The sequence below is a fragment of the Aphelocoma coerulescens genome, chromosome 11, assembly GCF_041296385.1.
Source record: "Aphelocoma coerulescens isolate FSJ_1873_10779 chromosome 11, UR_Acoe_1.0, whole genome shotgun sequence".
NCBI lineage: Eukaryota > Metazoa > Chordata > Aves > Passeriformes > Corvidae > Aphelocoma > Aphelocoma coerulescens.
In genome coordinates, this window is record NC_091025.1 from 3,853,857 (window position 1) to 3,876,356 (window position 22,500).

Genomic DNA, 22,500 nt, shown 5'->3' on the forward strand with positions numbered 1-22,500 from the left:
GTAAAGAGCAAACAAACAGTATTTTTTGAAAAATACCACTCTGATAGTGCCTTACAGTTTGTGAATAGAGCAGAGGATAAAAGGCCTGATGTATCATAGCAATATTGTTACAGAAATATAAGACTGATGTGGGTTTTTTATTAAATGAAGTGAAGGTGGCACAACTTGAATTCTGTTTTAGATGGAAGAGATAATACTGAGGCAGTAAAGAAGTTAAGAAAGGAGAGTTTAAGAGCAAATCCAGCACTAGCTGTACCTCACAGCCTATAAAACCAGGGGGAGGACACATAGAAACTCAGCAAAAGTTTGTCTAACATTTATTGCATGTGTGCACTTAAAAGATTTTAATATTGCAATATTGATAATTTTGTCACAACCACAGAAATGTAATGGTCAGTGTTAGGTGCTGGTTTGTGCCTTCTAAAAATTTTTAATGCTCTGTTTGCCTTTTGGGGCAAGTCAAATTTAATGTAATTCTTGATAAGGCTGTTTTACTTTATCTGTTTCCTTCTTGTTGCCATTTGAATTGATGTTAATATTGAATTCTGCAGCAATGCAGGCACCTGGATGGCAACACCTGCCTGGCCCCTTCCCTGCAGTGCCTCACTTCTGGTAAACAAAGGTAAATAAAACAAATTAAGTGTAAGAAATCCACAGAGGGCCTGATGGATGGGGCTCACTGAAGTGAGAAATTTAACTGAGATTTCCAAATCTGGAATTGCTTGGCATGTGGATTTTTAGCATGCTGCTTAAAGAAAAGGTCTGGCCACAAAATCAGGATCCAGACTCACATATAGGAGATTTATGGTCATGACTGCCAAAGTCTGGATGTATCTGGATTAGGGATTCCAGCTAGAACTAAATTCTTGTAAACAACTTGATCTCCTGGGCAGTGAAAAGAGAGAATTTGAGGCTCTGATCTCACAGACCACCTGAAAAATAGCCTTTCCAGATCCCAGTGAAGCTTAGTGTCATTGAAGGGCATTTGTTTAATCCTGGCTCAAAGGAACTAACGCTGGCTCTGGGATTGACGAAGCTGCTCTGAATCCTGAGGAGATCCTTGGAGGTCTTCCTGCTAAGGACAGGCACTTGCACATGATGAATGCACAGCAGCTGTGGCACTGAGTTTCTGTTCAATCCACAGGCTGAAACATCACCAGAGAAATCTGCCAGCTCAAAATTTATAAATATCCCACCAACTGGAGCAGCCAGTGAACTGCTCCACCAACAGCCTGTAAATAAAGGGCAGGGTCTGGTGATTTATGTGCACACCTGAAGAAAAGCTCGTATATTTTACATTGTATTGACAGATGTAATGAATGTTTCTACCTTTCATATACATTGCCTTTCCCGAGTAAATGATGTACAAAAACTAGTTAGTTCAGCTTTAATTATGAATCTTTTCCCTTTGCTATTTTTTGTCTGTTGAAGGCCAGTTTCTCTCTCACAATAAGCTCTTGATCCTCGCTGTTACCCCACCTGCCTGTGCAAGCACTGCCCCATTCCTTACTCTGTCACCTACAATCCCTGCCTAGATTTTCTTCCACTGAAATTGCTTTTCAGCTTCATCTTTTCTGACCCAGCAGCTGCCTTTGATCCATTTCATCACATGCCTGAAAATCTGATGTTCCCTTGGCTCCTGGGACAGTCTCCTCCTATTATTTTACTATGATTTCTCTAATCACTTTTCCAGCCTGCCCTTCTGTCTCATTCCTCCAGTTCAGTTTTTTTAGGAAGCCTTTTTTTCCCCCCGTTTTGGTTTCTTCCCCTTCCCAGTGACACCATCCATTCCTGCTCAGCAATCACACCTGGTGCTGGCAGTTCTGCGACTTTACTCTCTTTTCCTGCTTTTCCATTTAGTCTAAAATGTCAGCCTCTGGCTCTCATACCTTTTGGATGTTTAGCTGACAGCTCTGCACAGCTACAACTCCACTCTTAAATCTTCCCCCTAAAGCACTCCCTTCTAGTCCTTTGATTGCTCAGGACAACACCATCATCCTGCCTCTTGTTCGAGCCTGAAAGCACAAACAAACCAGAGGAGGTTTTTGTCATGGAATCTCCTTTTGAGGTCTGTATATTTAGGCTATGTCAATCTAGAGGATTCTCTCTCACACATTGTCCCAAAGGGCTTTTATAGCCATTCAAACAGCTAAATCTCCTACCCAGGCTCTCAGTTAGGTTTGCAGCATCTCTTCTGAGCCCTTGACAAATTGAAGCTGCTGTGTGCTCATCTCCTGCCAGCCTTGTGCTGTACATAGCATTTTCCTGCTCTACCACTTTGACAAAATCTCTGTGGCTCCTTCTCTGCCTCCTTCTCCCTGCACATTCCTGGATTATCCCTGCATGACCTGTTTTTCTTCTCATTCACAGCCCGTGGTGACAACTTCCCTGACGTGATTTCAAAGAAAACTGGGCACCTTCTGTAGAAAGCTGTGTCCCAACATCTGCCTCTGCTGACACTTCCACGAAACCCTTGGCACTGGCCAAGGGTGCCAAGACCACTCTGAATTCAACTAAGCCTTGACTGAAGGTGTGTTAAAAGAATTATCTGATTCCAAGGACTGCCTGGAACCCGTTAATGATGATGGACCCTTCTGCACAGGTGGATCATTAAAGGAGTAGATTTGTCTCTGAAAATCAGATCCAACATTCAAAATTACGCTCTGTAAAATTGCAGTAGACAAGCATCTTGGGTGAGTAAGAATATGCAAGATCAAATCTGTCTTGGTTCTTTCTGTTGCACACAAAGTGGATTGGAAATTGCTTCTGTCCTACAGAGCATCAGTCTTTTAGTTCCTGTGGTTAATAACAGAGTCAGTTACAAATTTACTTTCTGCAAGGAGTCTGATGCAGCCATGCAAGGTGTTAATTGGCCAAACATTCTGGTCAGTAACTCCCTTAACATAAAATCTACAGAAATCAAGGATAACCAAAGTACTGCCCAGAAAACTCAACCCTGAATGTGAAGAAGTCCACTGAAACCAACACAACTGCTCTGTTATAAACTCACTGGGGAGCTGTGAGCCTCTGGTCCGTATTTAAAACCTCTCTGTTCCCCCAGCTGGATTTCCACTGTTTATTAATGTTTCCTGTATAGGAATTGTAGTTTTCATGTTGGCTTTTCTTTTTCTTTATTGTACCCATAAAGAAGGAACAAATGAAAGTTCCAGAAATGCTCTCACAGAGCCAAATTTTTAGAGTCTACTTCTTATTTGAGCTCCAGCTCTAACCAGCTCACCTGGAGGATTCTGGTGTTTATCCACTCACTTCGAGGGGGTTGCATTGGTTTTTAACTTTTTTTTTAACCCATTCTTATGTATTTTTTAACACATATGATTTAAAGATGATTGCTGCTAGCAATAGGTCATAAAATATATTAGCATTTAAGGAACACTGTGAGCATTAAAAGTGCAAATAATGCATGCAAGGAGCACATTTGCTGATCAATGAGAACTATTTCCTTTAAGAACTTAATGCCCTGGTAAGCCTGTGCCTGGCAGGTTTAGATCTGCACACTAATGATAATTAGGCCTAGTAATTATTTTATTTTCTTTTTGTCAGCTCTGTCTCCATATCTGGCCTCAGCACTCAAGAGTTGTTACACGCCATGTGCTGGTTTAGATGTGATTTGACAGAAATTACCTACAACAAGTGAGTTGCTGCCCAAGGCACTCAAGCCACAAAGGTGTGGGGTGGGAATTTTTGCTCTTACCTGGTCCCTCCCACCTTTCTTCTTGGGAATCTGGGGATGCACCAGCAGCACTCAGTGAGCACAGCTACAGGGAACTTATTTCTCCAGAAATATCTCTCATTTCAGTCTCTAATGTGATCCTTGCCAATTTTATCTCACAGTTCTCCTCTGCTCTTCTACCTCTTTGACACTTGAGAGACACATTCAGCCTCATTCCTGCTAAGATAACAGTGAGATAGTAGTGAAAAAGGCAGGGTTACTGCCATGTGTTTCTGAATTATTACATTTCTGGTCAATGGGCTCAGATGAGAAAGCACAGCAGGTTCTTATAAACAGCTGGTGGCTGTTGGCATCAGTGCTTTGGCATTGGAAGAGGATGTTTGCTTGTGCTGGTCAAGAAAACTGACAAACATTGTGGATTTTATCTGGATCTAATGTACTAATAGCATTATTAATAATAACAATTATGCTATGGGGATATAGGTCTAAGTACCCAGTTGAGGGCAGGGAGACTCATGACTTAGAAACCTAAATGGAACAAAACCCCTCTTTCTACTCCAACCAAAGTCTATTGATGTTGACTGCATTTGGAAGAGTTGGTGTTGGTGGCCCAACTCCCCAGGGGGACAGCCTTGAACTGGGGTTTCAAAAGCTGATTTGGTTTGAAAAGGTGCAATCCACCTAATTCAGCCCAAGTGGTTCTTAATATTGGCTTCTTCAATGACTACAGCTCCCTTTCAGCCTTTTTCACAGTGGGCTGACTCCAGGTTTGCTCCTCTTGTTGATCTACACAACAGGAGAAAATGAAGGAAACAAAAGCACATCATCCAAGACAAAGATTTCATAATCTGCATTCCAGGAAAAAAGCAACTGGGAGGATGTAAATTCATTCCCTACAATTCAGGCTGCCAAGAGCTCTTATTCCAGCAGAACTCTTCCCATCAGCCAATTAGCAATGGTGTTTGCAGAACTTCTGATCTCAGAAAATGCTTTGGTGTTTCCCAGCTTTCCCTGCTGCAGCCTGAGCTTTCTCTGAACATATTTACATATTAGTGAGTCAATTCCCTGCTTATTTTAAAGAAACAGGTCTAAACTGAGTAATTAAAAGCCTTTGAAGGATGTGTTCCTTATGAGACCAAGCTCACCCTCTATTACACAGACTCTGCTTCTACATTACAGTTAAAACCTCATAAAAATTAAAGGCATTTAAGTTTCACGCTGACCCTCTGTACAGGAATGAGCTTTACCCAAAATGCATTCATCCTTTAATTCCCATTAAAATAAGAGAGTTAACACAGCTGGAGTTTGGAGTTCAGCTCATGCATGCTCCATTTCTTTCAATTACCCTTTCATCAGAAATATTACATTAATCTGGCATAATTAAAAGTCTACATTACATCATGGACTTTATTGAAACCTCAGTAATGCTAAAGAGGTAACAAAAATGATAGAAGAGATCAGCACCGTGTTTTTGATTAGGCAGCTAATCAACATCCAGGTCCTTCTTTCCTGGATTTACCATCTAGGAAAGGTCATTAATTAGATGCATAGTTATTAGTTTAACCTTGAACTTAGAAAAATAGAAATGATTTTCACATGCATCACTGGGTGATTGGCCATGGGTAACTTTCAACACCAGAAGTTTCACAGGGTGAAACACTGTGCCTATAAATTCACCCTGTGCCTATAAATTATTAACAATTTCACCCCAAAGCTCACTGAATTTGAAGGACTCTTCCCAGACAGATCCCCTGTGTTTTCAATCCTGCTATTAAGAAATTTTGGGTTAATATCAGCCAGAGCAAACTGATGATCTCACTGGACATAACACCCTGGGGACAAGTTTATAAGAACTACAAAAGTAAATGAGTTTATCCTGAAAATTTGCAGCTTATAACATCACACACCGTTTGTTTCCCATTTATGTGAGAAATTATTTCAAGGTTGTTAATGATAGGAAAAGCACCGTGTGCATTAGGGCTGTGTGTGAAATGAGTGTCTCATACTTGTACTCAGAGCTTCAGTGGGCTCTCGTAAATCAGTGTCAGTGTTTAACTTCAGAAACTGAAATGCTGCCATGTGCTCTGCAATCAGCCCAAATTGGCAGGGCAGAGGGGAAATGTGCCAATCCCAACTCACCAGCTCTCACGGGGGACACATTCCTGCTGCTGAAATCATTTCACCTGTGTGACACCAGCAGAAGATATTTCCTAGAGTGGCTCTCACACTGCTAATTTATCATAATTATATTTATTATATTTATTTATTTTATTATAAGGCTGCAGTGACAGATCCAAAGTAGGGCTAGTGGAACCCAGAGTGCTCTTCTGACCTTGGCAAGGGCACTGCTGATCCTCATTTGGGCCTCTCCTCTTCCCTGTCATGTCCCCATGTAGTGAGCTGTTCTTAAGAAGTGCATAAAAGAAACACTATCTGAAAGAAAAGTTGCTCAGGTGAAGTAAAATTCCAACTCTCCTTGCTCAGAAATACAAGGCCATGTGCTACCCAGCCCAGTGCTCCCCTAGGTTTATCAAATAAAACATCTTCTAATATAATTCCTGTTCTCCAGGGATATGAAGAATCTTACTGGGAGACATGGTAGTTTTAGGGTAGAATGGCCAAGATGTACTCCATTATTATTTTTTTAAATTGATGTGAATTTCAGTTGGATACTTTCCCAAAGCAATGTTGGGAATAGGGAATAAATGCTTCCTTCATTTTTCAGTTCTGTTGAAATGAAACAATTGCAGAGGTGGCTGCCTGCAGCCTTTGTGGATATTTTCCCATGCTCCAATCTGATAAATTGACCCGAATGGTTGAAAATATTCAACAAGTGAAATGAATAAGTACAGTTTTGCAATAGCAGCATTGAACAAGTCTGCTGATTTTTTCATATGGATGCTGAGAATGAAATGCATCAGCTGTAGCAGGGAGCCCACCTTTTAAAGGAGTGGAAACTGCTCAGGCAGTCAGATCTCCTCTCCCACAGCAGCACAGCACAGGTTACCATCAGTCTTAAATAAGTAGGACATGAACAGTCCAGACACATTCTGATCTGTAGGTATAGGCTAAACCCCTCTTGAAATCCTAAATTAATCATCTGAAGAAATTCTTATTGAGAAAGAATAAAAACTAGAGGAATGTATTATGCTTAGAAGCCACAGAAAAGGAAAAACCAAACTAGAAAATTGCCAGGTTTGGCTGTGTTGGTATCAACCTGCTCATTTCAAATTCTTTGAAGAACTACTCCTAAGCATGGCACTTACCTAAATACCAACCAATGCCATATCCCAATCAGTTATATGGATAAAGTAAGGCTTTAAGATGTAGTCTGAAATGCTCCAAACATCAGTAGCCCTTTAAAGGGCTCTGTAAGTTTCTACTGGGTATTATAAAAGCAAAGGCAACACCATCAAACCTTTAGGCACAACAAATCTCCTCCTGATCTTTAATATCCCACCCAAATCTGAATAGAAAGCTGTTTACATTGAGCTATTTGGATGTTATAGAGTGAGGAAATATCCAAGGACAGACACAGTGAAAAGAAACAAACATCCTATGGTGTATAGTGATCATTAATGGCAGAAAAATATACTTCAATTGGTCATATAGTCAGTGCTAGTTTTTAATCATAGGCCACTCCACAGCAATTCTGATGATAACTATCTGAAATTCGATATTTATCTGGCTTTAAGAAGCTGTCCAGAAAAGAAACACAAAATATTATATATCAACAATTACTGTGAAGTACTGTTGAGAAAATGAAAACATAAAAACGTTCACTTGAATTCACAACACTAAGTGGCCTATCAAACCAATCTCTTTAAATGTCCAATTCGTGCCTCCAGAATGACCACCAGGAATAATATTGCAGCTCTTAGGGAAGGAGCTGCATTTGCTGCTAACGTGGCTCCCTTTTGCATTCCAAACACACAGCTTCTGAACTGTCCTATTTGTTCACCTCTGCACTTCTGGAGCATGTTTGGACGGTTTCAAATGTGTGTAAAATGCCATTTCCCACATAATTGACTCAATAAAATGTAATGTTATTAAACACATTTTAAATATGCTGATGTGCAATTTGGGGGCATTTCTATTTGTCTTGTCTCTCTGACCGGGTGTACAAACATCCTGTCTCCAATTATGGACATCCATATGGATTTCTGGGCCATTTCAAGCCCCATTAACTTTAGGTGGGCTCCCAAAGCCAACTGCACAATACATTGCAGGACTGAATAAACCTGCAGAGAAATCAGGAGAATGGACACAGCTCTGTGTTAACAAGGAAATTCAAATCAAGGCTGGCTCGAATTGAAGAAATCCATTAACCCCCAAACCATCCTTTCCTTAATAATCAAACAAAATCTTTAAGGACACAAATAAAAATGGTGTATTTCTCATACAGGCGTTGAAGAAAGCATCTATTTCAGTGATATTTAGCAGCAAAAATAATAATAATGTGGGCCAAAGCATCTGTAACAAAGGTAAGGAGTGATAGTGGATATTGCTGCTGTTATTATTGGGTTTGGGAGGTGAGATTTACACCACTGGAACTCACTAAATATCAGCAATTTCAAATTACTTGGAGAGCATAATTTAGGTGATACTTTAGGTACCTACATGGTAATGCTCTAGTGCACCAATCTAACTCAAATTAGAGCAGTGCAGAAAAACCCCCAGCCACCCCAATAAAGCACCTTTCCTAGCAAAACACTCCCCATTTTGATAGTTTTTGTAATGCTAGCCAAAGTAGGGACGTTTCATTTCTCAGAAATGGGAAAATGTATCTGGCAAACTTCCTTACTCTTGCTAATTAAACTGATCTTTTTTTTAAACTTATTTTTAAATAACACTGCTCTGAAGAGTAGAAAATTGTTGTAGAAGATTAAAAAGCATTAAGACAACCTAAAATGCTAAGAAAAAAAACAAACCCAAACCCAACAAACAAAACAAAGAAACAAACAAGAAGTATTTGGTTGAGCAAATTCACCTATTGGGAACCCTTCCTCTGATGGTTCCTCTTGAAGTTGTATGGAACAGGGATGAACTTTTTCTTTTTTCCTTGGGAAAACCCAAAAATTTTACTGTAAAAACTGAATTTTTGAGTCCTGAAGTAAAAAAGCAACCTGTTTCAAACTAAGCCAAGTAACTCAAAATAAAGGCTGAAAAGTGGGAATGTGCAGGTAACAAATCTGTGCTGGTAATGGAAAGAGCAGTGACCTTAAAGGTCTGTTCCATTTGAAACCTGCTCTGATTTGTCTTACTCTGGTGCCATTCAGGAACGCATTATTTCACTTTTCAGCCATTTGATGTTCCTGCACAAATAACACGGGGTAAACAAGAGATTCAGGGGCTGCTGTTGTTTTGAAAAATGAGCTGGGTAAGAGATAACGCTGCAGGATTAACTCTGCCTGTCCAGGTTCATGGAAATTCAAACCCACCAGTTTAATATAATTCGATTTGTTTTGTGGTAGTGGTTTAATAACAAATACATCATTTTCAAGGGGAAAAAAAAACCCAAACCCAACCTGTGTTTTCTCTATTGGCCCTGTAGCTGCATTCCTCAAATCAGAAAAAAACAATATAGTGAGGGACAGCCAGCTCTAAATAGGAAAAGTTTGTGGAAGTTAATAGGAAATTAAATTCAGGGGTATCTCTAAGGCTTCTTTGCAATCGCAGCACAGACATCTGTGCGAGTCTCTGTTTTTCAAACACACCTGAGGCCTTTCACCCTGACTTTCACAAATTAATTGCAATGTAGAGACCTCCAGCTTATTTAATTTCTTTATGGCAGCATTTCCCCTGTAGTCTGGCACCTCACTTTCTGTTCAGAATAATGTAACATTTTATTTATTTCAGTTGAAGTCAACTTACAGCTTTGTAGTCCACTGGCCAGGTGAACAAAGAAAGCTTCTTATCCATGGTTGATAGTCAAAAAAGATAAAAAATTGGGTTCTTTTCAGTGTGAGTATTCGAATCCCAGTCTCTTTATAGCAAGGAAATTTAAGTAAAATATTCCTGACATGACTATTGTGCCGTTGGTTGTTCTTTTATTCCCTTCATTCCACGCATTTGAATCTAACGTGGCCTTTAATGTCAGTAGAATATAAAAGAAGATATGAAATGCAATTACCATTCTATGATTATGCAATTAAGTGAAATAGTTATTATAAAATCAAAAGCCCAGAATTCAAATACTCCTTTAAATACCAATAATAATATAAATAATTTGTAACAGATCTAAAGCCTCGTTCTGCTAGCCAGAGTGGCTCTTTCTCAGTCTCCTGCAGGGCCTGGGGGAGATTTTGTTGCTGACTTTGTTACGGCAATATGAACAAATTTGGTTTTGGCTTGTTTCACTTTGCCTCCATTTCCATCCCTTATCCTTATGGAATGTTGTAGCTTCTCTCTCACTTAAAACATTCAGGAGCCTTCCAGAGGGAGCCTGTTTATAATTCTGGTGGTGTTGAGCGTGTCCCTTTGGTTCCATTAATTCTGAACAGAGCTGTTTTAGCTTGGAAACACAAGATGACTGAGACAATGCAGCACTCAGGGACACCATGGACAACCTCAGAGCCAGCACCAGACATGCTCCTGACAGATTTTCACTTTCCCCTGCTCACTTCCTTCCTCAAATAACTGATTGCTGCAGTCCCCCTCCCTGTCAAGGATCCCAGATTGTTTTTTCCATGTTTTTTCCTCAATCTGAACTACTAAATTCTGAATTATATCTGAACTTTTCCTTGCCTCGTCTCCAGCAATGGCAAGGAAAAGCTGGCAGAGGACAAAAAAGCCACCACATGAAGTCTCATCTCAAACATGGGGTCAACATTAATGACAAGTGACAGGATTCTTTCCAATATTTGTCACCATTACCTATTGTAACTTTGGAAACTCCTCTGCCTCTCCACTCTCCATCGTTCCAGCTTGACTCCCTGTGGTAATTAGGTTAAGTACAAATATGCAAAGATGCTCCTTTTCCCAATCAACTTTGCGCTCATCATCTTTTAATTCCAGCAGGCACCTCATTGTTGTGTCACACAAATCTGCCCCTATAGTTTGGCCTTTTATTATTTCTATTTCTGGCTGTCATGAACTCCTAAATTTTTCTTCCAACTATATCTACCTTTCCAAGGGCTTCTGGGCAACTCTGCAGTCGGTATCACATTATCCCTCAGTATAGTGAGCACAGTAGGGCATCTCCAGAATGGGAGAAACTGCTGGGTTTTGCATCCATTTCAGTTTTAATCAGGCTCTTCACTTGTGTGCTCAGACACTTCAGAAATCTGCCACATCTGACTTCTTTCATGATTTACGAAGGAGGTACATGTTCTAAGTATAGATAATAATTGCACCATTTAAATGATAATACCAAGATGTTTTCTATAGGAAAGATAATCATGCAGAGCTCTTTTCCCACGAACAGCTCTTTCCGAGGGCTATCTATCCTCACACCAGATGTCAAATACAAAAAGAAATACTTTGGCATGAATAACAAAGTTCATTTGACTGAAGGATTCACCTCCCAGGAACAAGAGCCTCATAAAACACAAACACTGGGAGCAAAGTGAGCCACGTAAGGGCTTTTGCTAAAATTAAACCCATAACTTGCCACTAGAAATGGGACGTTTCATCTGTTCAATAAGCACTAAAGTTCTCTTTGTTTTTATGGCATCGTAATCTTTGATTACTCTGATAAATATTTGGACTATACAAAACATTGCAATGGAGCTAATCATGGTTATAAAAAATCTGTGCGTGGAAATGAATTGGGAATGGGGTGATACCAGCTCATTTCGGAGAAGTTCAAGCACACAACCACATTCTTCTCACTGGCTCCCAGCCTCATTCTTTCCTGTCTCCATGCAGTCATCCACACCTGAGGAAAGTGCTCGTGAGAGCTGTGGTGCTTGCTGGCTTTGCATAGGCATGGTTAGGTAACAGTTCCAGAGATGGAATGGCAGCTGTGGAATACGCTTGGGATGCCAGGGGCTGCATTCCACCCACAGCTGAGTTGGACAAGACCTGTAGCCAAGAAGAGCAACTCAAAAAGTGCTTTCCAATACTTAGAACTGGCTTTATAATTCAGCCTAAGGAAAATGATCAGACTTCTTGGTGAGGGCTGCAAAAAACCAACATGAAAAGAACAACTTTCCAAAGGAAAAAGCTTTTCGCTACCTCATTGTATTCTGAGCAGATGCATTAATGTAAATAAAGTCCAAGTGCAAATCATGTCAGATAAGAAAGTAATTCCAGCAGTGAAAGTCACGCCTAGTGTAGCAGCAGCAACATTTATGAAGTGGCAACAAGAATATATTTGAATCAATGGGCTGCATATTTATATCACTGCTGCAATAGTGTCACACCCTGTCAAATATTTTTAACATATTACTCCTAACAGCTGAAGTTTGCATTTGGTTCCAGGAGACTAAACCCAGAACAGCTGAACCAAAGCCAAAGCAGATACTTTAGATGTCACTGATTGAGACTAAGAACATGAATTTGCACTTAGCATTTATATAGTCCTTTTCATCCTCAAAGAGCATCACAAACCTTAGCTGGTACCAGCTCACTCACAATGACCTTCACGCCAACCTTTTGGGATAAAAGAAGCCTACGAGAAGGAAAAAATGGGCAGGATGTGTAATCAAGCACACACTAAGCCTCAGATGTGTAAAGGATCTCTCCCTTGACCTCTGTCCCTGCCTCGTGGCAGGTTTTCTCTCGTGGAGAATAAAAGGCCTTTCACCATGGCTCAGGTTTTAAGTCCCCACATAATGTATTCTGTTAACATAAGATGATGGTAGCAGTCCTTGAATAACAGATTTACTATCAGAGTTGTATAGTTGATTTACTATCATGCCTTTGAAACAGATTAGGAATTCAAAACTAACACTGCATCAAAAATTTTGCTGGCAGCTGTCACAGGACCAGTCAGGGACACACCCATGTTAGATTGTGGATCCCATGGCTTTGAATTCCTACTTTGGAGTCATTCTGGGATTTTTAATTTTATTTTTTTTTCCACTTCTTCCAATTCAAGTTAGCTTTCCAAACAAGATTTACAAAATTCCTTTCTCAGAAGCAGCAGAAATTTCTTTTACCTGTCAGTTCTCTGCCCTCCAACCCAGACTGGCCACTTGATTATCAGCTCTGGGCGGTTCTAAGCCCAGAACTTTAAATAAGTTCCTCATGCTCCAGTCACTTGCACATTTTATGTGGAGGAATAGATTGAAGCAGACAGTCCTCATTTTCCTGGTGACCCAGAACAGCCATTGTTACACGAACACCTTTAATCTCCTCTTTCTGGGTTTGAATTGAATTCAAGTGGGAAGAGATGAAAGAAAGCACTGCACAAATCTGCTACTACAGCTGGTACTTCTTAGTTTGTCATATGTTAGCTCTGATTCTCTTTGATTCTTTTGAAAATTATTGCTTCTATTTCTTAATTTCACAATCAGGCATTCATTACTATTTTTTTTGGCTATTTAAAAAAACCATCCCCCCATCTTTCTCAGAGCTACTCCCTCATGGAAAAAGAGCCCAAACTTACTGCATTGTGGTATCAATGTATGAATTTAACTTCTCCCTTGGAGGGTTTTCTTGTGCAGAGGACAAATGAGCAGATAAACAACACTTCATTACTTACAGCTCAGCAAAAGACTTACAAAATAAACTGAGGAGTGAAAGGAGGATTAGGGTCAGGCTGATGTGGAGAGCATCAGTTGCACTGCAGTCCATTTTGGATTTCTTGCAGGTACACACTTGTAATCTCAGTTCTGTGGTGTTGGTCAGAGGAGGTTTTCCAGAATCTGTCACTGAGATGGGGATGTTGTAATTGGCCTTTTTCAGGTTTTGAAGCAGGATGACCTGGGCATGAGTATCTGCAAAGGATGAGGAGAGAATTAGCCAAATGTTGGTTGTCTGGAGAGGTAGAGGAATCTGCAAGCAACATCAGACACGTCAAAGTTATGTATGGAAATTAGGAAAAAAATGAGAATACACTAAGAAAAAAACCAAAATAATTAAATTGGAGGGAAGAAGAGACAGAACTGAAATTCTTTCATGGACCGAAAGCTACCTGCAAACTTATTCCAAGCCCCACCAAAAGAAAGACTTGTAAGAGCCCCTTTTGTTTAAACACATTATTTAGTCTAAAAGTTATTGGCAGAAGTTGCCTGAGAAAATGAATATACTAATGAAATGCTAGGGCCTGTCACCCCCAAAACAACAACAAGAGAGAATAAATTTACTTCCCAAAGGAAAAAATAACCCTTCTTGCCAGGAAGTACAGGCAAAGCTACTGAACCACTCTCACAATTTCCCTGAGAAGGCAGGGAAGGGAAGTAAAGCCCCTTCCCAATCCACAGATCTGCTGCACCTGGGGAACTGAGGGCCACAGCAGCTGTTGGCACCCAGGTGGGTGTGATAATTCTTTTAGGGTGTGACAGAGGGGTGCTTTGATGTTTGGAGAAGAGCCAAGAAAAAGGCTCCTCCCCTTTGTCCTGCAGGCAGGTACAACCATCACATCCATCTTTAGTTTTTTCTAAGACTGTGACATGAGCTAAAAGACTGGAGTGTGGCAGAGGTAAATGATACATTCCAGAAAAGAAATAGGAATAATCTACATTAAGAAGAAATGTTGTACTTGTGCCACAGTTTGACATACAAACCTTCTGCAGTTTCATGAGCCTCTTAGCATTCATGTGGAGTCCCAGTGCATTGGGGTATTTTACTTGTGAAGAGTTCAAATACTTAAAATTAGGAAGTTTTTCAATTACACTGGTAAAGCCCATGTAAGACTTTCATGCTGTCCTATAGCAAAGCCTTGTGCACCTTGTGCAGACAAATCCCGTGCCATGAATTACAAAATTATTAGTCATTAGTAGCCCCTCATTAACACAAAGATAAAAGAAGACAGTTCAGCCAACATATCAAGAAAAGGAAGAAGTTTCAGGTTTCAGAACCGGTGTGTTCCACTGGCAGCTGGTCCCAGCAGATCCAGCACAGGGTAAAGCAGCAGCAGTGGGTCCATCCTACAAGATTTTCAAGCAAAACTGCTCCTGAATTCCCACTGGGATAGAGGAGTAGGAGGAATAAATACACAATAATCAAAATTACAGCCTTACTGTTAAGCCTGTTGATTCTCCACAACTTTTCTGGGCCGGATTGCTTGCTGAGTTCAAATTTGAATGGATCTGTGTTGGGATGAAGGTCTTTGTCTGATGCTCCTAGAACCACTACCCTGAGATCTTTTGCATCATCACAAACTTTTGCCAGTGTTGGATAAAGGGATGGGACATTGTCATTGACATCCTCCAAGGTGATGTGTAAAGTTCCTGTACCCGTAGCAGGAGGGTTACCTATAGGAAAAAACAAACATCTGTTTATTAAATCATATTTCCATAAACTCTCGCTCTTATTTGCACCCACAGGCTTGCAAAGGGAAATAGTTTTTATTGTTCTTACCTCTTTTATATGGAAATTATTGCTTAAAAAACCTGATGAGCCACTCTCGTAAATTCACTGTTGCATTTTCAGAATGAAGCCTGTCTGATTCTCTACAGTATGGAAAATTATTCTAAGGAAACCTCTGGGAGAGGAATATTTTGAAGTTAAAATGAGAGTAGGACATGAATAGATATCTGGAACAGAATCTGTTCATCAGCACATACTGAGAGAAACATACTGGGAACCGTCCCCTGGATAGATAGCACAGTATTAAAAGAACCAAGAATAAGACAAGGAAGAGGAAAAGTGTCAGCAGAGAGGAATCAGGTTGTGTGGTGGGTGCCCAGAAGCAGAACAGGACCAGATCATTCCTAACAACCCTCAGGGCCACATGGAGTTATGTCAGCAGAAGTGAAACCTGTCAGCAGGCAGCTCTGGGAAATGAGATGAGTTATTTACCGTGTTAGCAGCAGAGTTTCAATCCTTCTCGAATGATTTGCCAGCCTGCCTCAGCCCTGACCTGAGAGGCCCAGCTGCAGAGGTGAGGGTGTTGTTTATTCACCGTGGTACCACTACAAGGCTCTGTGCCAGGGCTGTGACTGACAAACCAGCCCCGCTGGCACTGGGGGAGCTGGGAAGGCAGCGTTTGCCCGCTGGGAGCCGGGCTGGGACCAGCACCTCATTTCACAGGGGTCACCCAGGAGCTGACGAGTGCTAATAACTTTCAGTCACTGCAGACGTGTGCCATGGCTGAGCCAGTCACCCACTGCCTTCAGCCTAAAGCACAGCTGCTCCCTTCAGCTCCCTATGGCACCCCATTCAAATCATCTCGAGGTTTTTGGAATGCACATTTCATCCTTTACTGTACCTGGCACTGAAATGCTGCACTCGTGGGTTGTTTATTCCTTTTTTTTTTTTTTTTTTTTTTTCTAGTTTAGCACAGGGAACTGTGATCCCTGCACATCCCTGAGCACAAACCCTTCGCAGGCAGAATGGATTCAAGAGGCTGCTGTTAACCTGTGCAGCACCAGGGCAAGGTGCCACAGCACTCGCGGCTCAGCCCTGCAAGAGGCTCCCTTCAGCATAATCGCCCTGCCCACTGCAGCCCAATAACCAGGGAGACATCGCTGTGCCGGGGGAGCATCCCAAGGGAGGAGCAAACACCCCGTGGTGTGGATCTGATAAACTACTGCCTGCAGCAGAATGCAATTAGTCCTTCCAATAACAAATGTTACTGCTGGTGACACTTCATCTGTTTCCTGCGCACAGAAATGCATCACAAAGGCAGAATGTTCATCCTTCTCCAGCTTTGCCCTCCCTCCTCATCTCGCACTTTGTCATCAGAAGGGTTAGGGTTGAGTTCTTTTTAATGAAAAAGAAACTATTTTTCACTTTTTATTGGACTAACTGAATTTGCAGAAAGACTCCAATACATTTTTTGTTCTTGATATATTATTAAGTAAAGTCATATGGCAGAATGGATGAAAAGACATTCTAGTATTTGAAATATGATCATAAAAGGCAGCCTTTCATGCACTTAATTAAACTGCTGTCTTTAATTTTGAATGCATTATTTCCACACTGGACTGATAATGTCTTATGCACTGCCCTTCTTATCTTTCTCTAAAGTCAGTGATATTAAAATCTGCCTTTTGAAATGAAGAAGCCAACAGCTTTATGGATGTCCTGCTATTTTGTCACACACAGATATGGCTGTGTTTTCCCTGCCATGCAAATGTTTCACTCTTTGTATGGTTCAGGGGCTGGGCAAATATTACACTTAAAAAAGAGAGAAAGGAAATTGCTTCTGTCCATTTCAATGACTTATTCTCTGCTTGGCTTATTTATAATGATTTAAACAAAAATCTTTCTGTGATTTATGAAGACCTCCAAAAGGAAAACAAGCAAATGTCAGGGTCATAAACTGGAGCTTGTTAACACGCGTGTCATAAAAATATAACAAGAAATGAATCAAGCAAAAATGGTCACAACTCATCCTTTGGGAATATATGACTTTCATAAATTTGACAGTATTATGCTGTTGAAATAATTCAAAATCCCATGATCTCCAGACGCCTTTGATTTTGAAAGGGAAGGTACCCACAGCATATTTTAATTCCAAACTAAAACTTCTTCTATTTTTTATTGTCAAACCTTGTGTCTGAAAGCAGAATTAATGAGCAAAGCAAGACCTAAAGGGTCCAGCAATCCTTGGGAGCAGCTTTTCCAAAGAGCTCTGATCCCATATTTGCCACTGACGAGAACTGGCCACCCCTCCTGAGGCTGAGCACTTTAATTATTTGGGTGCCTTTAGAGCCTCTGGGGACAGAGAGAATTCCAAACTCCCACAAGTGGCGCATCTGGGAATACACCACGACAATCACAGGAGTGAAAGAGCATCACTGATTTGTGTAAAAGCTGCCAAAACAGAGGCTGAAGGATGGATAATTTCATCCTGAAACAAAGCCATAGCTTGGTGCTGGAGTCTCCAATGCAAGGGGCTGTTACCAGGAAATGTGGATTTTAAATTGGATTTGAGTGCTGCCAGCCTAAATGACCATGTTTCTACATCCAGTTGGAAAAAAATAGTTTGAAAGGAAAACTTATAGAAAAAGATATTCTGTATACTTTTAATGCTTGAATCTTAATGAAAAGCTGTACAGAATAATATCAGAATTATGAGTATAAAGTCTTAAATTATAAGCCCTCTTTGGAATAACTGAAGTGTATTTTTTGCAATGTTTTTCTCTGAGAATAGGACATTATTTTTTAATATTCAAATTATATTAAAGCAAATTTAATATAATAAGAATATTGATACAATTTCATTTAATTTGTGAAAACCAACAGAAAATCCTCAAGAAATATTCTCCCTTCTTGTTTGATTTTTTTTAAATTTTGACACCAAACCTGATCTCAGGTGGAGCAAGTTGCCCAAGGGACAGTAAGGATTATCAAACACAAAAAAGTACTTTTTCACATGCTTTAAATAAACCAGATGAAAGTCAGTTTCCTTGCAAATAATATAAATTGTCCAGTGGCATGGCTGAGGAACAAAGCATTGATAATCAACAGACAAGAGAAATGTCAGACACAGAAGTCAAAAGGTGTTAGGGTTGGGAGGCCCTGAAGCTGTGTTTACACTTATATTTAGGTTTATGGTTTGTATCATAGTCTTATAGCAAATGAATATTTATGTAAATGCCTTTACGTAAAATCTACTTAGAAACAAATGTGAAAAAAAAGGAATTTAATTTGAACTAATGTGTTTTCTGTTTTGTTATGTATTTAAGAACATCAGAAGTGTTGGATTCTGGCAATAGCTGATAAATTTCCAAAGAAGAAAATTCAACCATTCCAGGGAATCCAGCTGCCACACAGATCTAAGCCATGGCATTTCTGGAAGCTATTTTAAGAGATTTTAGGAAGAATGGAAGATGAACTGTTTCTTTTCACCTGATCATTATGAAAGGTAAAAAAACAAAACCTTCTGTACTCATTTCTTCTTATTAAATTAAGCTTCCAGACCCATCAAATTATTACAAATTTTCTATACACTTTTATGCCATGGTGCAGGAATTACAAGGCCATTTCAGCCCTGGGGCCAGCAGGGCCCCACTGCCATATGGATTCCCTCTTGAGCTGAAAGAGTGGAAATTCACTTATTCCAAATTTTACCAGAATATTTATGGTTTGCCATTTAGCAGCAGTTGTTAATCCACTTGCACTATCACTGATGTGACCCCAAAAGGTCAATTCCAACACTTTCCCCCCCCACTGCTTCTCCTTTTTTTGCAGGGTAACAAAGTTGCAAGGATACAAAATGAGGGAGCAATTATAGAAAGAACCATTTTTCTTCGTATTTCATCATGGAAAAAATCCTCTAAGAGTGTGGGTTTGTTAATTTCTGGCACAATTACCTTTCCCCTGGCCCACCCTGAATGAAACCTTCTCTCTCCAGAATTCCATAAACTCCGTCTGAATCTCTGTCACATTGGGGTCAGCTTGGAACTACAGAACCTACAGAATTTCCTTCATTTTACTGCCATTAAACTGTAAAATGTAGGACTGCCTCGGATATCTCCTTGGGAGTGGATTTTTCACCAATTTCTCTATTTTCAGTTTCACAGTTGCCTGAAGGAGGAGACAAAAAGAAAGAGAAGAGCGCTGTAGAAGTTTGGAGCAGCCAGACTGGGCAGTGCATGGTTAGGCCAGATAACATTTTGTTCTCTCTTTGAAACAGACTCACAGAATGAATTATTCCACCCTGAATTAGGCTGGAAAAGCCTCCAAGCTCATCGAGCCCCACCTTTGCCTTCAGCCAAACCTCTGAGTGTCACCTCCAGGGGTTTCTTGAACGCTTTCAGGGGTGGTGGCTCCACCACGTCCCTGGAGTTCTTCCCTTCCCTGGCAACACCTGAGAGCTCTTTCAGTGCAGAAATCCCTCCTGATGTCCAGCCTGACCCTCCCCTGGCACAGCTCGAGGCTGTGTCCTCTCCTCCTGTCGCTGCTTGCCTGGGAGAGGAGCCTTGCTGCTGTCAGGGATCAGTAGGGAACCGTAAGGTGTCTCCTCAGCCTCCCTCAGCTGCTCCTCACATGACTTACACACACTTTTTCAAACGACAGCTCTGAGAACAGTGCTTTTCATGCTTCCTAATGATGCTGCTCTGAGAATCTAAACACAAATTTCTGTCTCATCCCTCATGTTGGTTTTTTTCCCCCTCCATATGCTGTTTTTCCGCTCAGAAAATCTGTGTGTGCTCGCTGCTTTGGCAGCAGTCCCCTCACTGCAGGCAGGGATCCCATGCAGACAGCCCTGTTCCCTTCCATCCCATGCTCAGGCTGAGCCCTATTAATGGTTCAGCCAAAGCAAATGGAACCAGGAGAGTGGGAAGACACCAAAATCTGGGTGTGCTGCTCACAAAACTGCTCTCCTCAAAGCCATATGCTGACATCTCAGTCCCTAACTCCCCATCAGTTCAAATTTCCTATGCATTTTCCATATATATCAACATAGAGATGCTCTGTAAAATACAAAAAATAAATAATCTTCCAAAGTTACAACCCTTCATTCATCCCCTCAGATAATATATGCAGCTCCTATTTTTGAGTAATTACATTTCAAAAGAGCACAGCTCTTTCAGCATATCAAATTGCTACTGACACACGCCATCCGTCTTAAATACTGTTTTCAGCATTCTAATTTCTTTTTCTAATCATGGGCCCGTGATGACAAATTAAAACAATATTTTGTGTGCAATTCATATTTTACTGAAATTTAAAATGGCAAGAAAAGGATGAGTCTTCAATTTATTTTCTCTTCTCAATTAATACAGCAATTAAGATAAGGGGTATAAAACTGGCTTAATTGGGTTGCCATGGTAACTAATTGCCTGATTTCTTCAAAAATAGCGTGTTTTAGGTGGAATCAATCTATGGTAATTTAATTATGTACATCATGAAGCGAGAAGACAGGTTAGATACATGTAAGAAAAAGTTCTAATTGCAAGATGCCACACAACTCTTTTTTCCTCCAGGTTTTTCTGGGTGTTATGTGTTACTCTTCACCACACAGAGTACAGAATAATAAGGTTTATTTTTAATGATTAGCAGTGCCAAGATCTGCACAATAAATGGGATTTCCAGGATTACTTGGGCTCAACTGGGCCTTGGAAACATGGGAAAAAGGGAAAATTAGACCCTGATTGAGGACTTTTTCATTTTGCTGAGGAAAACTGAAATAGTGCCACAGCTCACAAGTACAACTGGCCACAGTCAGAGAGGCAAGGTCTAAGTTGCTTTTTTTTTTTAACTGGCAAAGTGTAGAGCAAGGCAAACCCTGAACTCACACCTAAAGCTACTTTTAATGACATTTATTCTCTTTGTTTAATGCAGAGAAGTTCTCATGTTCCCAATTTCTGTCCCAGCAGCCCTGTGGTGATAGGAATGGCAGGGAAGGAAGCTGGAATTCTCACACTGGATCAGACTCTCTCACTGGGAGAATATTTCTCCCTGGCTTTGGGTGGGTGGGACCCCACTGGGGTGGCATTGGAAAAGTGAAATTCAACTTCAGTTTGCATTTAACCTGACCAGCAAGATGAGTGTGTCATTATTTGTTACACATGACAGTCTTGGACAGCATAGGTGGGTTTTCCATGACTCAAGCCACCAAAGATTTTGTTTCTAAAGAGATAGAAAAAGCAACAAAATGGGATATTAATTCCAAAAAAAAAGGGATTATTGCATAAATAAGGCAAATCTGGGGATAAATTATTATTCATGCCTCTAAAAGGAAAGGGAGAAACTAATTTTATCTTTTAAAGATTTCACACATTTTCCAGGTATTTTTATCTTTACCTCCAGACATGGTTTACTTCTCCCTTACTTTTTTTAGATTGTGACTCAAACTCTCAGAATACAGGAGAACAAAAGACCTTTCCTGGAGAGTTTTTAGCATGGCTGTCCTTATGAGAAAAACATACAGGTGTTCTGCTTTGTGATCCTCATCCCAAATTTCCCAGTGAGCACCAGAACCTGCAGGATGACACCACAGCACGGTCACACAGCACATTTGGAAGGTTTGTTCCACGCAGGTTTCTCAAACTCAAATGCTTTCTCCTGTGTGTTTCACACAGGTGTGTTTGGCAGAAAAGCTCCCAATAATGCTGTGACACCGCATTGGGTTCAGTGATTAGAGGGCTAAATCCAGGAAATAAAATGTACCATTGTTAGCAATTTTGTTAATTGAATGAAATCTCTGATGTTTCCCAAGTTTTCATGAACCTGACTTTGCCCCGTTATCAGCTCATTCTCAGACTAAACACAGTTCATGACACTGTAATGTGTTAACTCTGCTGCATGGTATTTCCTACCAATGTTTAATTTCTTCTTTAATAGGCCAGAGACTCTGTGTCCACACAGGTCTTTAATAAAAAGTTTTCAAATTCTAAAGACACTTACATTGACCTTTTACTGAAATCAAATGTACTGAGAAAATTAGGGTATTTCTTCCAAAAAGTAATTTTTAAAGTGTAATGCGCCCCCATAAAAGGTCAAAATTTATTATCTATAAATTAACACTGTTTCCATCAAATTTGCTGTTACACATTGTTTTAAGAGTGTTTGGAAAGGTACAGGAACTGTTTAGATCAGGAATAACATAATTCTTACTTTAGCACCTCTACCTGCAGTTAGTTTGATAATGCTGAGAAATAATATCATAAAGGTCAAAAAGAACCTCATAAAGAGCTAAATTATTTCCTGCAGTGGAGTGACTCCATTTGCTATGCCCCATTCATTGTTACTGTCCTACTGGTAAAGAACAGTTTTGTGACATCCCAAAAAAAGATAAAGGTGTG

General features: G+C 40.3%; 1 protein-coding gene and 1 long non-coding RNA gene across 5 annotated transcripts in view; one reads left to right on the plus strand and one right to left on the minus strand.

Moving 5' to 3' along the window:
- The window catches only part of CDH13 (cadherin 13), a 445,875-nt gene that overhangs the window by 5,770 nt on the left and 417,605 nt on the right, over positions 1 to 22,500 (minus strand). For 2 of the 4 annotated variants that reach the window (XM_069027119.1, XM_069027122.1), the window contains exons 13-14: positions 14,821 to 15,054; positions 7,161 to 13,575 (exon numbers count right to left, since the gene is read on the minus strand). In XM_069027119.1, the coding sequence (XP_068883220.1) occupies positions 13,337 to 13,575; positions 14,821 to 15,054 (473 nt within the window). In that variant the 3' untranslated portion in view covers positions 7,161 to 13,336. Of the gene's footprint in view, positions 1 to 7,160; positions 13,576 to 14,820; positions 15,055 to 22,500 lie in introns of those variants that run through there. The other 2 variants (XM_069027120.1, XM_069027121.1) reach the window with 2 other exon arrangements.
- LOC138117104 (uncharacterized) lies at positions 77 to 7,155 on the plus strand. Its single transcript, XR_011154514.1, has 4 exons — positions 77 to 622; positions 2,371 to 2,693; positions 3,562 to 3,651; positions 4,433 to 7,155. It is a non-coding gene; the product is annotated as an uncharacterized lncRNA (long non-coding RNA).